This window comes from Ptiloglossa arizonensis, chromosome 3 (assembly GCF_051014685.1).
Source record: "Ptiloglossa arizonensis isolate GNS036 chromosome 3, iyPtiAriz1_principal, whole genome shotgun sequence".
Classification (NCBI taxonomy): domain Eukaryota; kingdom Metazoa; phylum Arthropoda; class Insecta; order Hymenoptera; family Colletidae; genus Ptiloglossa; species Ptiloglossa arizonensis.
Window position 1 is genome coordinate 30,299,547 of NC_135050.1, and position 14,850 is coordinate 30,314,396.

Here is a 14,850-nt window from a genome sequence, read left to right on the forward strand (position 1 = left end):
AAAACAATCGTTGCGTAACCACCGATGTAAACATTGGCGTATCGCTTCTAGGAAGCTTGAGATATTGACGCTGTTAACAATTAATTTACACATTAAATCGCTGTACTACGAATGGGTATTATAGTGTCAGTATTCTATGTTAATTCTTTTACATCCATTATCTACGTCTTCCTTCCATGATTCATCTTTCAATAATCGGATATTAATAATTCTCGTCGATAAGCATATGTACGAAATATCCGAGGAAAAGTTAAACAAAGTTTCCGGTTCGATGGCAGCTAATTCACCTGTTGACGCAACGCGGCGAAAGTTTTAACGGAGCGCGTGTAACTGTTCTCAACGGTAGCAGTTGAATTCAGGAAATGCGGATTCTTCGACATCGTGCTATATAGTATATTCGCTTTGAACGCAGTAAACGCTTTAACGCTCGCTTGTTTTCGCCAATGCTCGATTCTGAGAGTCATTATGTTCGACTGCATAAGACTTAATGCCGGAGGTAGGAAATTTTATCAGTGGAAAACCGATAGAACCTAGACAATTAGCCTGAAAACAACGCGCGTTTAACTATTTTTACTTTCCGACCTACGAGGAAGGAAATTATTGCAATCGAGACAAATTTTTGAGAACCTTCCGATCACGCTTTGGCTATCAAAAAGAGACATTCTTTCGAGTGTATGTACGTACGTATGTACACTGGCTGGCACAACAGTTGTCGGTAAGTAGCCAATGTCATTCTACCAAACGGAAGTCTTTGGGTCTGTGTGACGCATGTTTAACAGATACTCGATAGATTTTAATGAAGCGTTGTGCTTGCGTTTCATGTACTCACCTCAAGGTTTTCTTCATTTTTGAGCAACACGAATCCATGGACAACGATAAAGCTTTTGTGTTTTTCCTGGTAAATATTCGTTATTTGTAAAAATGTTAAAAAGCGTTTTAAACAAATTACTTAAAATTAAAATTAACTAAACTTTTTCGAATTATCTTCTATTTTCTCTGATAAAGAAAGAATGAAACGAAATCTTATATATCGTGTTCCTGTCTCTGTTAAGTTTTCTTTGAAACATAGTAATGGACGATCGGCTCCCACCTGTTGAAAATGAAAAGATGTAACAGTACCTATGTCGTCCGCTACTGAAGCGTTAAAAACGTATTCGCGTAATTTCGTAACGACATCCGCTCGATAAGCACTCGCGACGACACCGTCGCCGGAACCGAAATGAAAAACACGAGGTTAAGGTAGGATGGATTACCAGAGGTTTGTTACACGCCTGCAGTAATCAAAGAACTTTACTGTGCCGCCTCGTAGCTGCACAAAGGAAACTGATTTGCAATTCATGCCGCGCTAGCCGTGTCTAAGCTCTCGATCGTGCTAAAAGAATCGCTAATAAAAACGACGAAGACGACTAAACGCGTTGCATCGATCGGGCTGATCGGATATCGCGTCACACGGTGCTCTTGCGAAAAAATTCGCACGTGGCGAACACAAAAGAAGATAAGAACCTCTTGGTGTTGCTCGTTGAATTCCCAATGGATACAGAAAACCTTTGCGACGAACCAAGAAAATTTGCCGCCTTCCTACCGGAACAAGAAGGAATGTACATTGTTCTGGAAAATTATTAGGAAACAGCGCTGTTCAGCATTTTCGAATGCAAACCGCGTCCTTGTAGAATCGATTTCCTCAAGGTTAGAGAAGGAAACTCACCTTCGTCAAGAATTCAAGGACGCACTAATGCAATAATTCGTCGTTAGCGTATTATCGATTTGAAAGATGTAATTTGTTTCTCGATGTTAATCAACGTTCGCTAGAATTGCTGATCGATATTCATAATATCACGATATTCCTAAAGGGGAAAAATATACCTATCCGTGAGCAACGATTCGTCCTCGCCATTAGATTCTTAAAGCTTCGTCTTCGGAGTTAGAAAAATCTTTCGTTCGAGATGCGTCCTTGTCACCGAACGATGTCGTCAAGGATAAGTTCTTTTTGAAATTTACAGAAAGAATTCTCTTTTCCGATCGCTAACGCAACGATTATTTGACTCATTCAGCTCCAACCACGAGCGGGACACGTACTCGTCAATTTCGAATAATTTTAGGTCATAGTTTGTATTCATGCATATGCATCGAGCGGAAAATATTACGGTTATAATTGTAATGTTACTCTCGTGGTGCGAACAGTGAAGTAAAATGTCAAAATTCACTTGAATCGGTGACCACGCGTTTCGTCCATACGAAGCGCGGAATACCTGAAAGCTAAGTGGATTAAAATTGTGTTCCAATCTGCTTGCGTAACCAATTGGGATATTAATAACTCTACACGCACGCGTCAAAACAAACAGGAAACTTGAAACGCGTTCATTGATCGCTGTTCTGCCAGCACGTAAAAATGTAAACTGTCGCGTGTATCGGTCGAGAACAAAACGTTTGTTATCATCGAGACGATAAGGAGGGGGTTGTTAATAAGTGACGTAACATTACACGAACGCGAACACGCGTCGAATTAAAATCATCGAGTCGATTGCATCGCCGCTCGAACGAAATTTAATTCAAGCCAGTAATTGTTTCAACAGGTACACGATTAACGTTAATTGGCCTCGAGGGTCGTTTAAATTGTCTTTTGTACTATTCTTTCAGCGATCTCTCGAAGCAACTGTAAATTGTTTATTTCGGAGCATAAAATCGACGAGCTTCGGTCGGTAAAGTTTTACAGAACGTTCGTTTTATCGCAATATAGTGAAATATCTTTCAAGGAAGTGATGTTACGAAAAAAATATTTTAACAAATGTTTGATGCCAAGGGGTACGTTATACGATGCAATCGTTGCAGGTTCTTCACTATCGCGTCAGTCCGTTAAAGTCCCTTACCCACCGTACCAGGTACACAAAAAGTATTTACACCGCACAACGCCTTTGTTCGTATCGAACAACTTTTTTCGAACTATTTTTTTCGTAACACTACTTCCTTAAGATATATTTTATTCTATTGAGATAAAACAGACACTCGACGTACATTTCGATGTACGAAATGTGTAATAAAATCGAAGTAACATCGAGCATTTCCGTAGGCCTTGGAATTAAAAGGAATTTAGGAACTGCTAAAGCGAAATATTAAAGATAGAAAATTTACGTCGTTCTTGGGCCAAACGGAGAAAAAATAAGTATCGTAAATTGACGATGGTTATTCGCGACGAACTTAATACGAACTTCCTTTTCTCGGTACCGTCACGGTTCGACTCTTCGTTGCTCAATGGAGACGAGTCGTTCTATTGAAGCGAACAACGTGTATAGCAATATAGCAATTTCATACAGTCAATCGTTCCCTGAAAGGCCTTTTGCCATTAACGAGGTCGGTGGGGTGATACATTGACGTGTCCGACGTGGATACCAACGACGCACGACGCACGACGCACGACGCACAACGAATGACGCCACGCTGACAGCTGAACGCATTCGATTTGATCGCGAGCGTGCAATAATAAACGCGGCGATCAAAAGTGAACCCACGAAATGGTTTTTTCTATAAGCGATGGATACATTTAGAAGGTTACGAACACTCGAGTCGAACCAAAGTTCAAAGGCGGATTGGTATACCAATTGTCTAAACGAATTTAATCGTTAACCGGAGTCAGATTGTTTAATTAATCTGTGCGCACAATCTGCAGTGTTATGAATGAAAAAAGAAAAGGAAAAAGGTGAAATCCCGACTAAAAGCAAGTGCGCCTAAAATAAAGTGGTTATCGAATACACCGAGAAATACAAAAATGAAAAGTTGAAATCGGCATTTTTGGTAAGTATTATTTCGTAATTGGAAAGTAGCGTTTCGTTTCACCCGACAGGATTCTACCTTCGGAAAGTATTCGTGCGCAATTTCTAGACAAAACGCAGGTACGTTCGATCGCATATGTATATCGTTCGGAAATGTGAATATTATTCATTGGAGCGGTAGTCGTGGACCATCGTCGAGGGCAGGAGATTACGTCGAACGTATCGGAATGTATGTCACGCATACGTGTATGTAGAACGCGTAATCTTTATCGAGAGCACGAACATACGCATCCACAGCCTTGGTTTAACCTTCCATTTATGATCGCATATTTTCATCGTGTGTTTTCTTTCGGAGATCACCCGTTTCCATTGTGAAAGCGCCCCGTTGTGCCTCAACGATCTCGTACACGCTAAAATTGACGATCGAAATTCGCGAACGAAACGCAAGATTATTTGTTGGGTATCCAACCAGCGATTTAGGAGTAGAAATTTCGAATTATTATCCGGTAAAATCGATCCAAGCTCCAACGACGTTGGAAAGTAAATTACGATTAATCGATAGCAGCCGTTGGTACTTTTGGCTCGACCACGAACGTAAGGAACTAGTTCGGTGAATCGATGTGTTTAATAGGATATATCGTAAATAGGTTCGTTAAATTTTAATTGCGTCCTCGGAGAATTAAATCAATAATACGTATCGAGGTTAGCAGTAAGAAACGCGCCACGTATCTCGTTCGGCAGAAATTATCTTCTGAATTATTTGGCGCCGGCTTACTTACGGCTGTCAGACGCGAGACGAGTTCGCACAAAGACCATGCTTGTTCGTTAGTGTCAATCGTAACCATTAGCCGCTTTGTTTCCATTTTGAACGGTTCGAGGATTTTCCGAAAAATACAGGAAAACAGAGGGGGTCGGTGAGCTATTTATTTCTGGAATATCCCATTTGCAGTTTGAACAAAATGGAAAGAAAAAGTTTGTAAACGAATAAATGTTCGAGTGGATGGCCATTGAAAACGAACCGCCACAATTCCGGATAGATATTCGTAATGAAATTTTTCAACCACGTAACGCGGCAATATCGCCGTAAAGCTGTTGCACCTTCGTGGATTCATATCGGTTCGAACGTTTCTTCGTTTTGGAGAAAATAATTTATTCTCGAAGAGATTAAAATATCTATATGCAAAAGCGGAAGGGTTCACGGTACAGGACGGCGAGCTTCCGGTGAGAGAAGCCCCAGCACGTTCGACGTCGAGCATTTTCCCCGTCTGTCTGTTCGTCCACCTACGGCCCCGAGCAGACACGCGTGCACGCACGAGTCGAGGGTGCAACGAACTCACAATTTCGCGCTGCAATTGCATTCTTCCGATGCTCGACCCATTGCACCCAAATTTTCATAACGATTTTTGGTCCTGACGTGCGTCTAAACATTCATCGAATTCATCCCGATCGATCGTACTCTGTACCGAACACGATTGTAGGTCTCCGGAAAAGTTGTCCAACATTGGAGATGAATTTACATCGAGCGAGATACGTACAAAATGCGTACATATCGCTGTAGCTAACACGAGTCGAACAAGATCTTTATCGTTGCAGGTTACAGTTAGTCTCGACGTAACGTGTAACTCGAAACAGACTTTGTTCGAAGCTAGATCGCGGGCTCCGATTCTGTCGCACGTTTCATCGGTGCTGACTCAATCGAGTCCAGTGTAACGAGAGGATTGAATATTTCTCGATTCATCGTTGGCAGACAATTCTCTAATAATAGGATCGAACGATAAGCAATTGTTTTTCCCGCGCTGAAACGTCATTGAAATTATCTTTCAACGGATAATTAATTTCGTTCGCGGTTAACCCTCGCACTACTGAAACACGGAGTTCGGTGTCGCAGTCACTTCTGACTCACACTGATATTTCACCAATACCAGTTCGTATTCCTTCGCGACTTCTCGCCGATATTGTACCAACACAGTAGCGGTCGCTCGAACCGAGTTACTCGTAGTCTGAATTACACTCATAATTGGGGAAGAATTGTGAATTATAAAAAGAAAACGATATTTATTCTAATCATTACGCACGTATCTTCCTCTGATCGCGTACCAACGAATATCTATTATCGCTGTCTATGCAAAACCAGCATCTGGCACACTTTTGACCTTCCAATTTTCCTTCCCGTTGATTCTAGTGCATCGACATCTTCGCGTAAACTTACTTGCTGGTTCTCGAATCGAGTAGCTGGTCCGTCTATATTTTCAACAGTCAGTTATTTAGATAATTCGCGCAAGAATATCTTCTTTCTCGTTTTCGCTGATTTTCTCTTTCTCGTACCGGATACTTATGTACATCGTTTCGTTTGCGTGGCGTCGAGCGAGATCCGTACGTTCCGTGCTCGGTCACACTTACTCCAGACTCGTAGTAGCGACCCTAAAGCGGGCGATCGTCATTTCGCGCCACGCAACAGCTTTATCACGGTGTGCGTGTCGCTTTCGAGTGACGAGTCACCAGTGACTCCGACTTAGCATTTATTTGCAGGGTTAATAATGCACGAAACGAGGTTAACATTGGAGAACGCTCGATGGTAAGAAATTTTGCGACCAGGGTGGCCAGGTGAAGTCTTCGCGTTTCGTGAGTCGCTCCGAAGGAGAACGGAGGGACGAAAGGGGAGTCTAGATCGGCCGAATGCGAGGAGAAGGGGAAGCGTAAAGACTTCACCTGGCCACCCTGCTTGTGACGTGCTCGGGCTTCGACGAGGGACGATTAAGTCCGATACTTAATACGACACTTATCCACAATGTGGTTGACCTATAATTTACGTTGGACTAGAAGCGACGAGTGTGCAAGACACGGTCCAATCAAGGATAATCAGGAGGGCCGTACGCGAAAGGAAGGGCTTAATGATCGTATAAAATAGGGCACGTGGGTGGTGTTCGGTTCGCTCCAGTCGCTGCACCCTTCCTTCGAAACTTCTCCGCAATTGTGCACGCCGAGCCACGTACGAGCACAATATTTTTCATAGGCCACGCGTCTTTGAGATACGGGCAACGCGACGTATCGTTAAATCGATAGAAAATAGTTGGTCCTTTTGGGCTACCTGCCTGCGAGGTTCTTGAATCGTTTCGCAGAAAATGATTTTTACATTTTCAAGAATCAAAGCGTTAAACTCTGCCGGAGGTAGCGGCATGCGGCGAAGGTGTAAATTTACCCAAGGAAGCGGCTTAAGAGACCGTCTGTCTGTCTGTTGCGGGTATTCGTAACGTGCGTTGCACCGATCGACCAAGGAACACGATATAGGATTATGTCGCGTTACAGGCATATTGAACGCGATATACGTCGCAGAAACCGGATACGTGCGGGCGCGTGGTACGCATCTTCGTGTTCTCGCTACGTGGACACGGTGTTACGCTACCTCGTTCGGTGCCAATGGCGAAAAAAGATACCGCAACGAGACGCACACGTGTCCTCCGGCGTACGTTCGTCGCTCGACGGTCGCCTCGACAAGTCTGTAGTCGATGCAACGAGAGTTTAGCCGGCGAAATAGACGAAACGAGAAGTCGGAATAGCAAGGACCCAAGTGCCGACGACGTCTACCAATGGAGAAAATATATTTCACTGTAGCCCAACATCCTCTATCGCGTGAACTAACAACCGATAGCATCGGTATCGAGAAAACGCAATTTACGGACGAAAAGATCGCTCGATTATATTCTTCGCAGCACGTGGTACATGATTTCGGATTAGTAGAATACGCATCATCGTCGCAAATACACCAGTTTACGATTGTTTACCGGTAGCAAGTTCAAGTCTTCGATACGAGGGTCTTCGCGATTCTTGTCTACTCGATTTGTAACGCAACACCACCAATCGGAAGTCCGAACGCGCCAAGCACCTTCCGTCGTATCTATCGCGGTACGGAAACTTTGTTTTTCTACCCAGGGGAGTAATTACGTCCACCCTTTCTTCGTCCAAGCGAAACATCTGCTCCAACATTTAAAAACGCTTACCGATTATTATTTTCCGTTGAAATGCGAAACGAAAAAATAAGCAAATATGTAAGATTACGAAAAAATATCGAATTGTAGACGCACGTACTGCAAGTATATATTGGATTACGTACTTATTCTTAAACGAACCAGATAAGATTAGAACATTTTTAACATCGTGCGACATCGAGGAGATTTCAGGGTATAAAAATAAAATTCACATCGTACGTGTAAGCTACCGATTGAATTTTGCGTTTAATTCTGTATCATCCACAGGGTACGTATTCGCGAAGTTAATTCGCCTATCTCTGTGTGCCAATTCTGTGGTGAGCACAGTGTTATTACGTTTATCGCGGTTGATGGTCAAGGTCAAGGATTTCGCGCACCAAATATCAATCAGAGAGAACCTACGACTATCGTCGAACGGAGATGTTTGTTCAATTTTTCAAATATTTTAAATTATACCGCTAAAAACGCTGGTCTCGCGTTGTATACTATCGTGTCCCTTTCGGTACACCGAACAAAGGTTGCAAACGCCTTCTGCGAAAATACATTTTAAGGGAGACAGCGCGCAGACGTACGAGGAAGTGCTCGCGGAAGCTGTTCAATTTTACACCGCTGTCTGCTTCGAAACTGGAACAGTAGCACTGTTTCCACGAACGAGCAAATTCGGCAAATTCGACGCGCCAGATCCGCGACGTTCTACAGGACGACTGGATTCCTTTTCTATCGCAATTGAGTTTAGAAAAATTGAATCCACTCCGAAGAAAGTTTATCGTATCGATTTTAAACCATACAGGGGAAATGTTTCCAGACAGACGTGTGTGCAGTTTCACGAACACTTTTGACCGTCGATAAGTCCACAGATCGAGTAGACCTTTCTCCAACGACGTTTCATTCGGGCCATTTTGTACTTATCTACTATTTTTCGTCGATCGAATCGTGAAACGCACTTTCCGTAAAGGATCCAAACGCGAAACAATGTCAATTTCAATGGGGTTATTTATTCGGCGTAATTAATCCAGCTAGCAAAGCATTGGGATCTGGGCTAAGAAGCTGACTATATTCACGGTGTATATATGAATATAAGCGCGCGTATTGCCAAGAAGTCCAGATGTTTCCTATTTTTAGTTCGAACGCGACGAAAATAGTGCAAGCGTCAATTCGAAAGACTAATTCGAGGAGAACGTTGAACTTTCTACACAGTTACAAATATGATCAAAGGTGGATACGATTTATAGATCGTTTGTACGTATATTTACGTGTACGTACAACATGGTGTACGATCGTGTAATCAGTGTACAAACGCGTCAACGTACGATGGTACAGGATCCGTATGAAAAAAAAAAGAAGAATCGATAGGGATTCTCAGAAACCCTAAACGAATCGACGCAAAAATAATTGCGCTAGAAGAACATATTATATTACACGATCGACCTCGAGCAATGCCGAGGCAGTTCCACGAATACAATTTGTAAAAAAATATTTCTCGAAACGATTGTAACTACGATTCGTTGAGAAATCTTCGCGACTCGAATAATTTTTGCCGCGGAGTAAAAATATAACGTTACGAAAAACAACGGTCGCATAAAATCAGACGCGATATAAAATTGAACCTTTTGAACCACTCATCTCCTAAAATTAGATACGCGCGCGCGAGACATGAAAAAAGCAAGAAAGCTAGGACACGCCGGCAAACGCGTTTAAACGCGTCACCAGGTAACAATAAAATCTCCTTCTATCTCCTGTATTCTCATAAATCTTTCGCAACTGTTGCTCGACCGATTTCTGTATAAATATCTATATACGGCAAAGCACTCGGATATTGGCCAACTTAAATTGGACAACGTTAAAAAGTATCGTAAACGCGACAGCAGTTAAAATTTTTTGCCCGAAACGTTTACCTCGGACCATCGCCATTCGAAGTAAAAGGACATTGTCGGAAATATCCCGACACGTGCTCGCGCAGGGTTGAATATTTTTCTATAAATCTATAGGTGGGAAGTTTGCAATCGAACAAAGTATTCGCGATGATTCTTTGAACGAAACTTTTGGACGAAATGCAGCGATCAAAATCGTCTCTCTCGAATCTACATTTCCCACCATCGGAGCGTCTTTTTCCATAGCGCTCGAACGTGCGCCGATATCCAGTCTCAATTGTCGCTTAATTGCCCCTACAGCCTTGAAAGGATCGAGTGTGTCGCGGCCGTACGAGAAGAGAACGAGCGCGCTTTTCCAGCGGAGGTGAGAGAGTCACGCTCGCGTTTCGCAGTCCTTTGTGCCGACAATTTTGGCTTGTTCCGATCGAGTGGCCACTCGTCGCGCATTCAAACGACCACAAACGACCGAGGAGCGTAACGAGCGCGCGCGTGTCGATTGTTGCCGCGAAAACTACTCGAAACAAAGTGCCCCACGGTGCACCGGCGGGCTCGATCTCGCAACGAACGACCCTACAGTCGTCGTTTTCTTTCGCTGAGAGCCACGAGAAGAAGTTTTCGAGAATCGGGGCACTGGAAAAATAATAGAATCGATGAAGCAACCGAATATCGTGCATCGCTTCACGATCGTGCGAACGTACTCGATTCCACGGGTGTTACGAGGCCGATCGTCGCGAAAGTATGCATTTCGCGACTCGTTCCGAGGTATCTACTTGATCCGTGCAACAGGTTAAAAACCAAAGATCCGATACTTACGAATTAAGCTTAACGATTTCCCGGAGACGGAAAACAAACGTTTCTTTCGATACCGGTTAGTTTCCTGTTCGCAAGAAGCTTATTTGCAACGTTATACGGTCAAAAAACGAAAAAACGAATCGTCGCAGCGGATCCGTAAAAATGTATTCGCGACGAAAAAGCTCGTATCGGCTTCAAAGGGCAATGAACTATACAAGAAGAACATCGACCTACGTCGATATTGTTCGCAATTTGCACACTGTAATCGCATATATATTACCGGAACCACGGACCGCAGTTGTGTTCATTCATTGACCTTTCTGCCGTAACCAACGTTGTGCCGCTTGAACGGTGACACGTTATTAGCGAGAAACTTAAGCAGTAGTTCGAGCTAACGACGCATTGCCTACAGCAACCTATTATTGATTTTTTCGAACTCGGTGTGTCTAGCAAATGTGTATCGTATTGGTTTCTTACGTGTCTCTTAGAACAGAATCAATTAACACGTCAAGCCCGACACCATTTAAATGTTCCATTAGCATTACTAGGTGAATTACTCAACACTGGTCAGAGTTGGAAATATCGTTTAAATATAAAAATTAGTTTAGCGCTTCCTGATATCCATACAGGCTCGACAACGTACATTCCACCACCATCGGTAGCATCTGCGATCTAGAAGTCGGTTTACGATAGTCGTTTGTCTCGCTCTCAACGTAATAGGCGTATCATTAATATTACCAACACGGAAAACAGATTGCTTAGCTTTATCAACCGATCCTGCCATAATTTTAAAGATCCGCATACCTTGAAAATTCTACGTAATTTATTAATTCACTTTCACTCGGAGTATGCAAAGCGTTTCAACAATTTTGTAATAACGGAGTTGAAATATATCGAAAGGAGCGGATCACCTTTAATTGCATCCACTTTAAAATAAAATATCGTACGATACAATGTACACGAACGAGCTAACGAAAACTTCAAACTCGATTAAACATAAAAAATGAACATTCATCAATGGAGAAGAACGCGAGGTCGAATAATTTCTTAGGTAATTCCGTAACCGCCATCTACGGTCGCATATGGCTTATTACCTGACTAACGTCACGTGCCTATTTTGCGCATTAAATGTTCAGAGGACACTCCGTGGAACAGACGATCGAACATTATATAAAAAGCGGTGAGAACAAGAAATTGGCGCTTTCAACGCCCGTTACGTACATAGTTGCAGACACGTTATTGAACATCTGCATATCGAACACGTCGCTCGATAAAACATTGCAGAAGTTACGAGAAAAGGTGCACGTGTATCGCTAATATCGATAAGTCCTGTGTTACGACACACAGCTGTTTCTATACACTTTCTCGATCTGAAAAATCTAGACCGTTATAAAATTAATGGCGCGCAACACGTAGAAATCTACAAACTACTTGCGCACAGACCGGATGATTTTTCTCCGAAATTTTGCTCGGTAAATATTGGGTCACGTGGAAAAAGTTTACGTTCCGTGTTTCGCGACTCTATACATGATTTATCGCGCTATTCGTTAATAGGTGTACTTTTGTTTCGCATAACTTCGAAACAAGTTTATTTGTACAATTCGATTACAAAAGAGTTTAGTCTAGCATCGTACAGGGTGATTGCCCGATCTTTTATCGCTCGGAATTTTTTTTACAAATGAATGGCGGAAGTAAAAATTTGATTATTATTTCGCGAGCAACGCGTCAATTTAAATCAATTTTCAAAATTTCTAACACATTGGGAATCGCAAAGGTGATCTTCGTTTTTCTTAAGTACGAAGTTTAAATTTTGTTCAAGGTCACAACCTCGTTTCCAATATATACGATTAAGATTCTACTTGAACACGAGCTAGAAATGCAATACACTATTCGAGCGTTAAACGTTGAACAATAAGGACAAAATATCGCTTGTCTCTGGTAGTCCCCTTACGTCACATTAAACACCAAGTAGTATTAAAAAAAAGTACGTTCGATGTTCGATTTAGCAAGACGCGAGATAAACGAATCAAACCGATTCGCATAAACAGCGACATTTGGCATAAAATTATTCATGGAATCGGCAATATGGGAGAAATCGAGAGAAATATAACGGACCGCCTTCCATTCGATAACCCCTTGATCTGTCATCTCAGAAATTCCACCCATCCTCCAATACGCGCGAGCAAAGATGAAAACCGGACACGTCACGCGTCGTCAATTTTTTCGTTTTTTCTTCCTATCTTTCTTCATTTTTAACACGGTGAACAATTACACTTGGTACGATTATCGTTATTACCCTTGCCTATTTGATCGCCCGCTCCCCACATTGGATCTTATGATAATGTAGCTTTCATAAACGTACGTGTTCCTGTTAAAGTAGAAAGTATCGCGTTACATTCCGAGAAAAAGATTACACGGTCATATTTTCCCAATGTCTGGAAGAAGAAACGCACATATATTGAGAAAGGTTAACGACTTTGAAAAATTGGCGACGCTAGCGATAGAACTCTTGGGATAGAATGACAAACAGGAAAAAACAACGCGGTAAGATCGTCGTTTCAAACCTGCTTTAAACCCGTAGCAGAAACCCCTACCGTGGCAAACATTTTTGTATACTTTGCGAATCGAGCGAGTCTACGTTATTATATAATCGCAATAACAAAATACATTAAAGAAACCTTGCTAATAACGATAATATTCATTGTTAGAGATTTGTAATTATGATGTTAAATGGGAAGATTCGAGACAATGCCAGAGAGGGATGTATTTGTTTCGAAAAAGAACGCGTTAAAACAGGCTCGCGTGATCGTAAAAAAAAGAATTAACGACTTCTGCAATTCAACGAGAGGCAATTAACTTCCTCACTGTCATTAATTCTCATTATATGGCCGAAAGAACATCGGTGTAAAAAGGGACACGTCTGACTAATCCGAACAACCGAGATCCCATTAAATACACGAGTTCCCTTTAATAACGGTAGAAAACTTATTCGAGAGTTCGCCGTGAACGCGTGAACTCTCGACGAATCGGAGCAAGTTTCACGCGGAACGCACACCTCGACGATTATCACGATGAGAGACGTGCAACAGAAAGGAAGGACGACGAGCCAAGGGAAGTTGTTTCTTTAAAGGGGACAGTCACGCTTGGTGAAATTGCGTAGTAGTAGCGCGTAGGAAGAGGCGCACGCTCGTTTTCTCGCTCCGTCTTTCAGCGGGTAAACTTTTTCTTTCGGAAGATCGCACGAAAGGTACCTATCTTCGAGCCGAGTTGTAAAAGAGAACATGGGTGTAAGGCGCAACAAGTTGAATCGAGAAAAGACTCACTGTACTCGTTGTCCGCGAGACTCGGGCCGAACACGTACAGGGCCAGCAACAACAGGATGTACGGCCATCGTCGAGTAGCTCCGTCACAGCCACGGTTAAAGCACCACCGTTCACACGCCATATTTACGTAGTTGCTAAACTCTCCTGCGTTACACGAATATATAAATCCGTGCGGCTCTCCGTGCTCTGTCTGGCTCGCGCGCGACCGACGAGACGAGGACGGAAAGATGAACAGAGGGAGGGGATATGGTAAGACGACAGAGATAGAACGAGAGACGGTAGACAAAGACGGATTGAGGCGATAGAGACGGAAAAAGTAGAGAAGCAAAGAAATAAGTGAATAAAGCGGATCAAAAAGTCGAATCGAGATCAAAACGGTGAACGAGTTTTCCTATTTGTATGTCAAGGTTCACCGTGGTGTTCGTAAACGTCACCGAGAAACGATTTTGTGCGATGATCGTTTCAACACGAAACACGCGTTTCTTTCACGAAATGGGACGCGAACTCTGTATAAAAAGGCGAGACAAGCGGCCGAGAACTTTGATCGACGCGTCTTTAAACCGGTACCGGACAAACGAGAACGACGATGATGATCACTTGCGGCGGGAACGGCATGTTGGCTCTCACTGGCTCGTCGCCGCCGTCGCCGCGTTGTTCTTCGGCTACTCTTATGGGGGAGTTTCCGTTACGTTATCTAGATAATCGCGAAAATCTGAACCCTCGAGATGATGGCGAAGCCAATCGAACTGTCGTTGATCTTCGATACGCTTTCAAGAGAAACAAATGTGATCAGTTTTATAAAATTGCAATACTGAATAGCAGAAACCGAAACGTATTCCTCTCTTTGAGAAGTGTCCTAAACATGGAACCAATTATGGGTTTCCGTAAAATTTTTCTTATTTTTAATTTTCTAATTGTGCTGTCAAATATTTAAAATCCAGAACATCTCCAGTTAATTAAACCTTCGTTTCTTTTATCGATCCCTTAATACGATATTTTCCTTTAAAGATTTGTAGTATAGATTTTAAAAAAGATAATTCTATAACGGTGAAAAAACAATAGTAAATTACAAACATAGCCATTCGTATAACCTTTTTTTTATATCATAATA

General features: G+C 42.5%; 1 protein-coding gene across 1 annotated transcript in view; it reads right to left on the bottom strand.

Annotated features, from left to right (window-relative positions):
- Positions 1–14,370, bottom strand: part of L(1)g0289 (plexin domain containing lethal (1) G0289) — a 31,902-nt gene extending 17,532 nt beyond the window's left edge. Inside the window, exon 1 of the mRNA XM_076306134.1 lies at positions 13,740–14,370. Within this exon, the coding sequence (XP_076162249.1) occupies positions 13,740–13,860 (121 nt within the window). The 5' untranslated portion in view covers positions 13,861–14,370. The remainder of the gene's footprint in view (positions 1–13,739) is intronic.
- Positions 14,371–14,850: the final 480 nt, after the last annotated feature.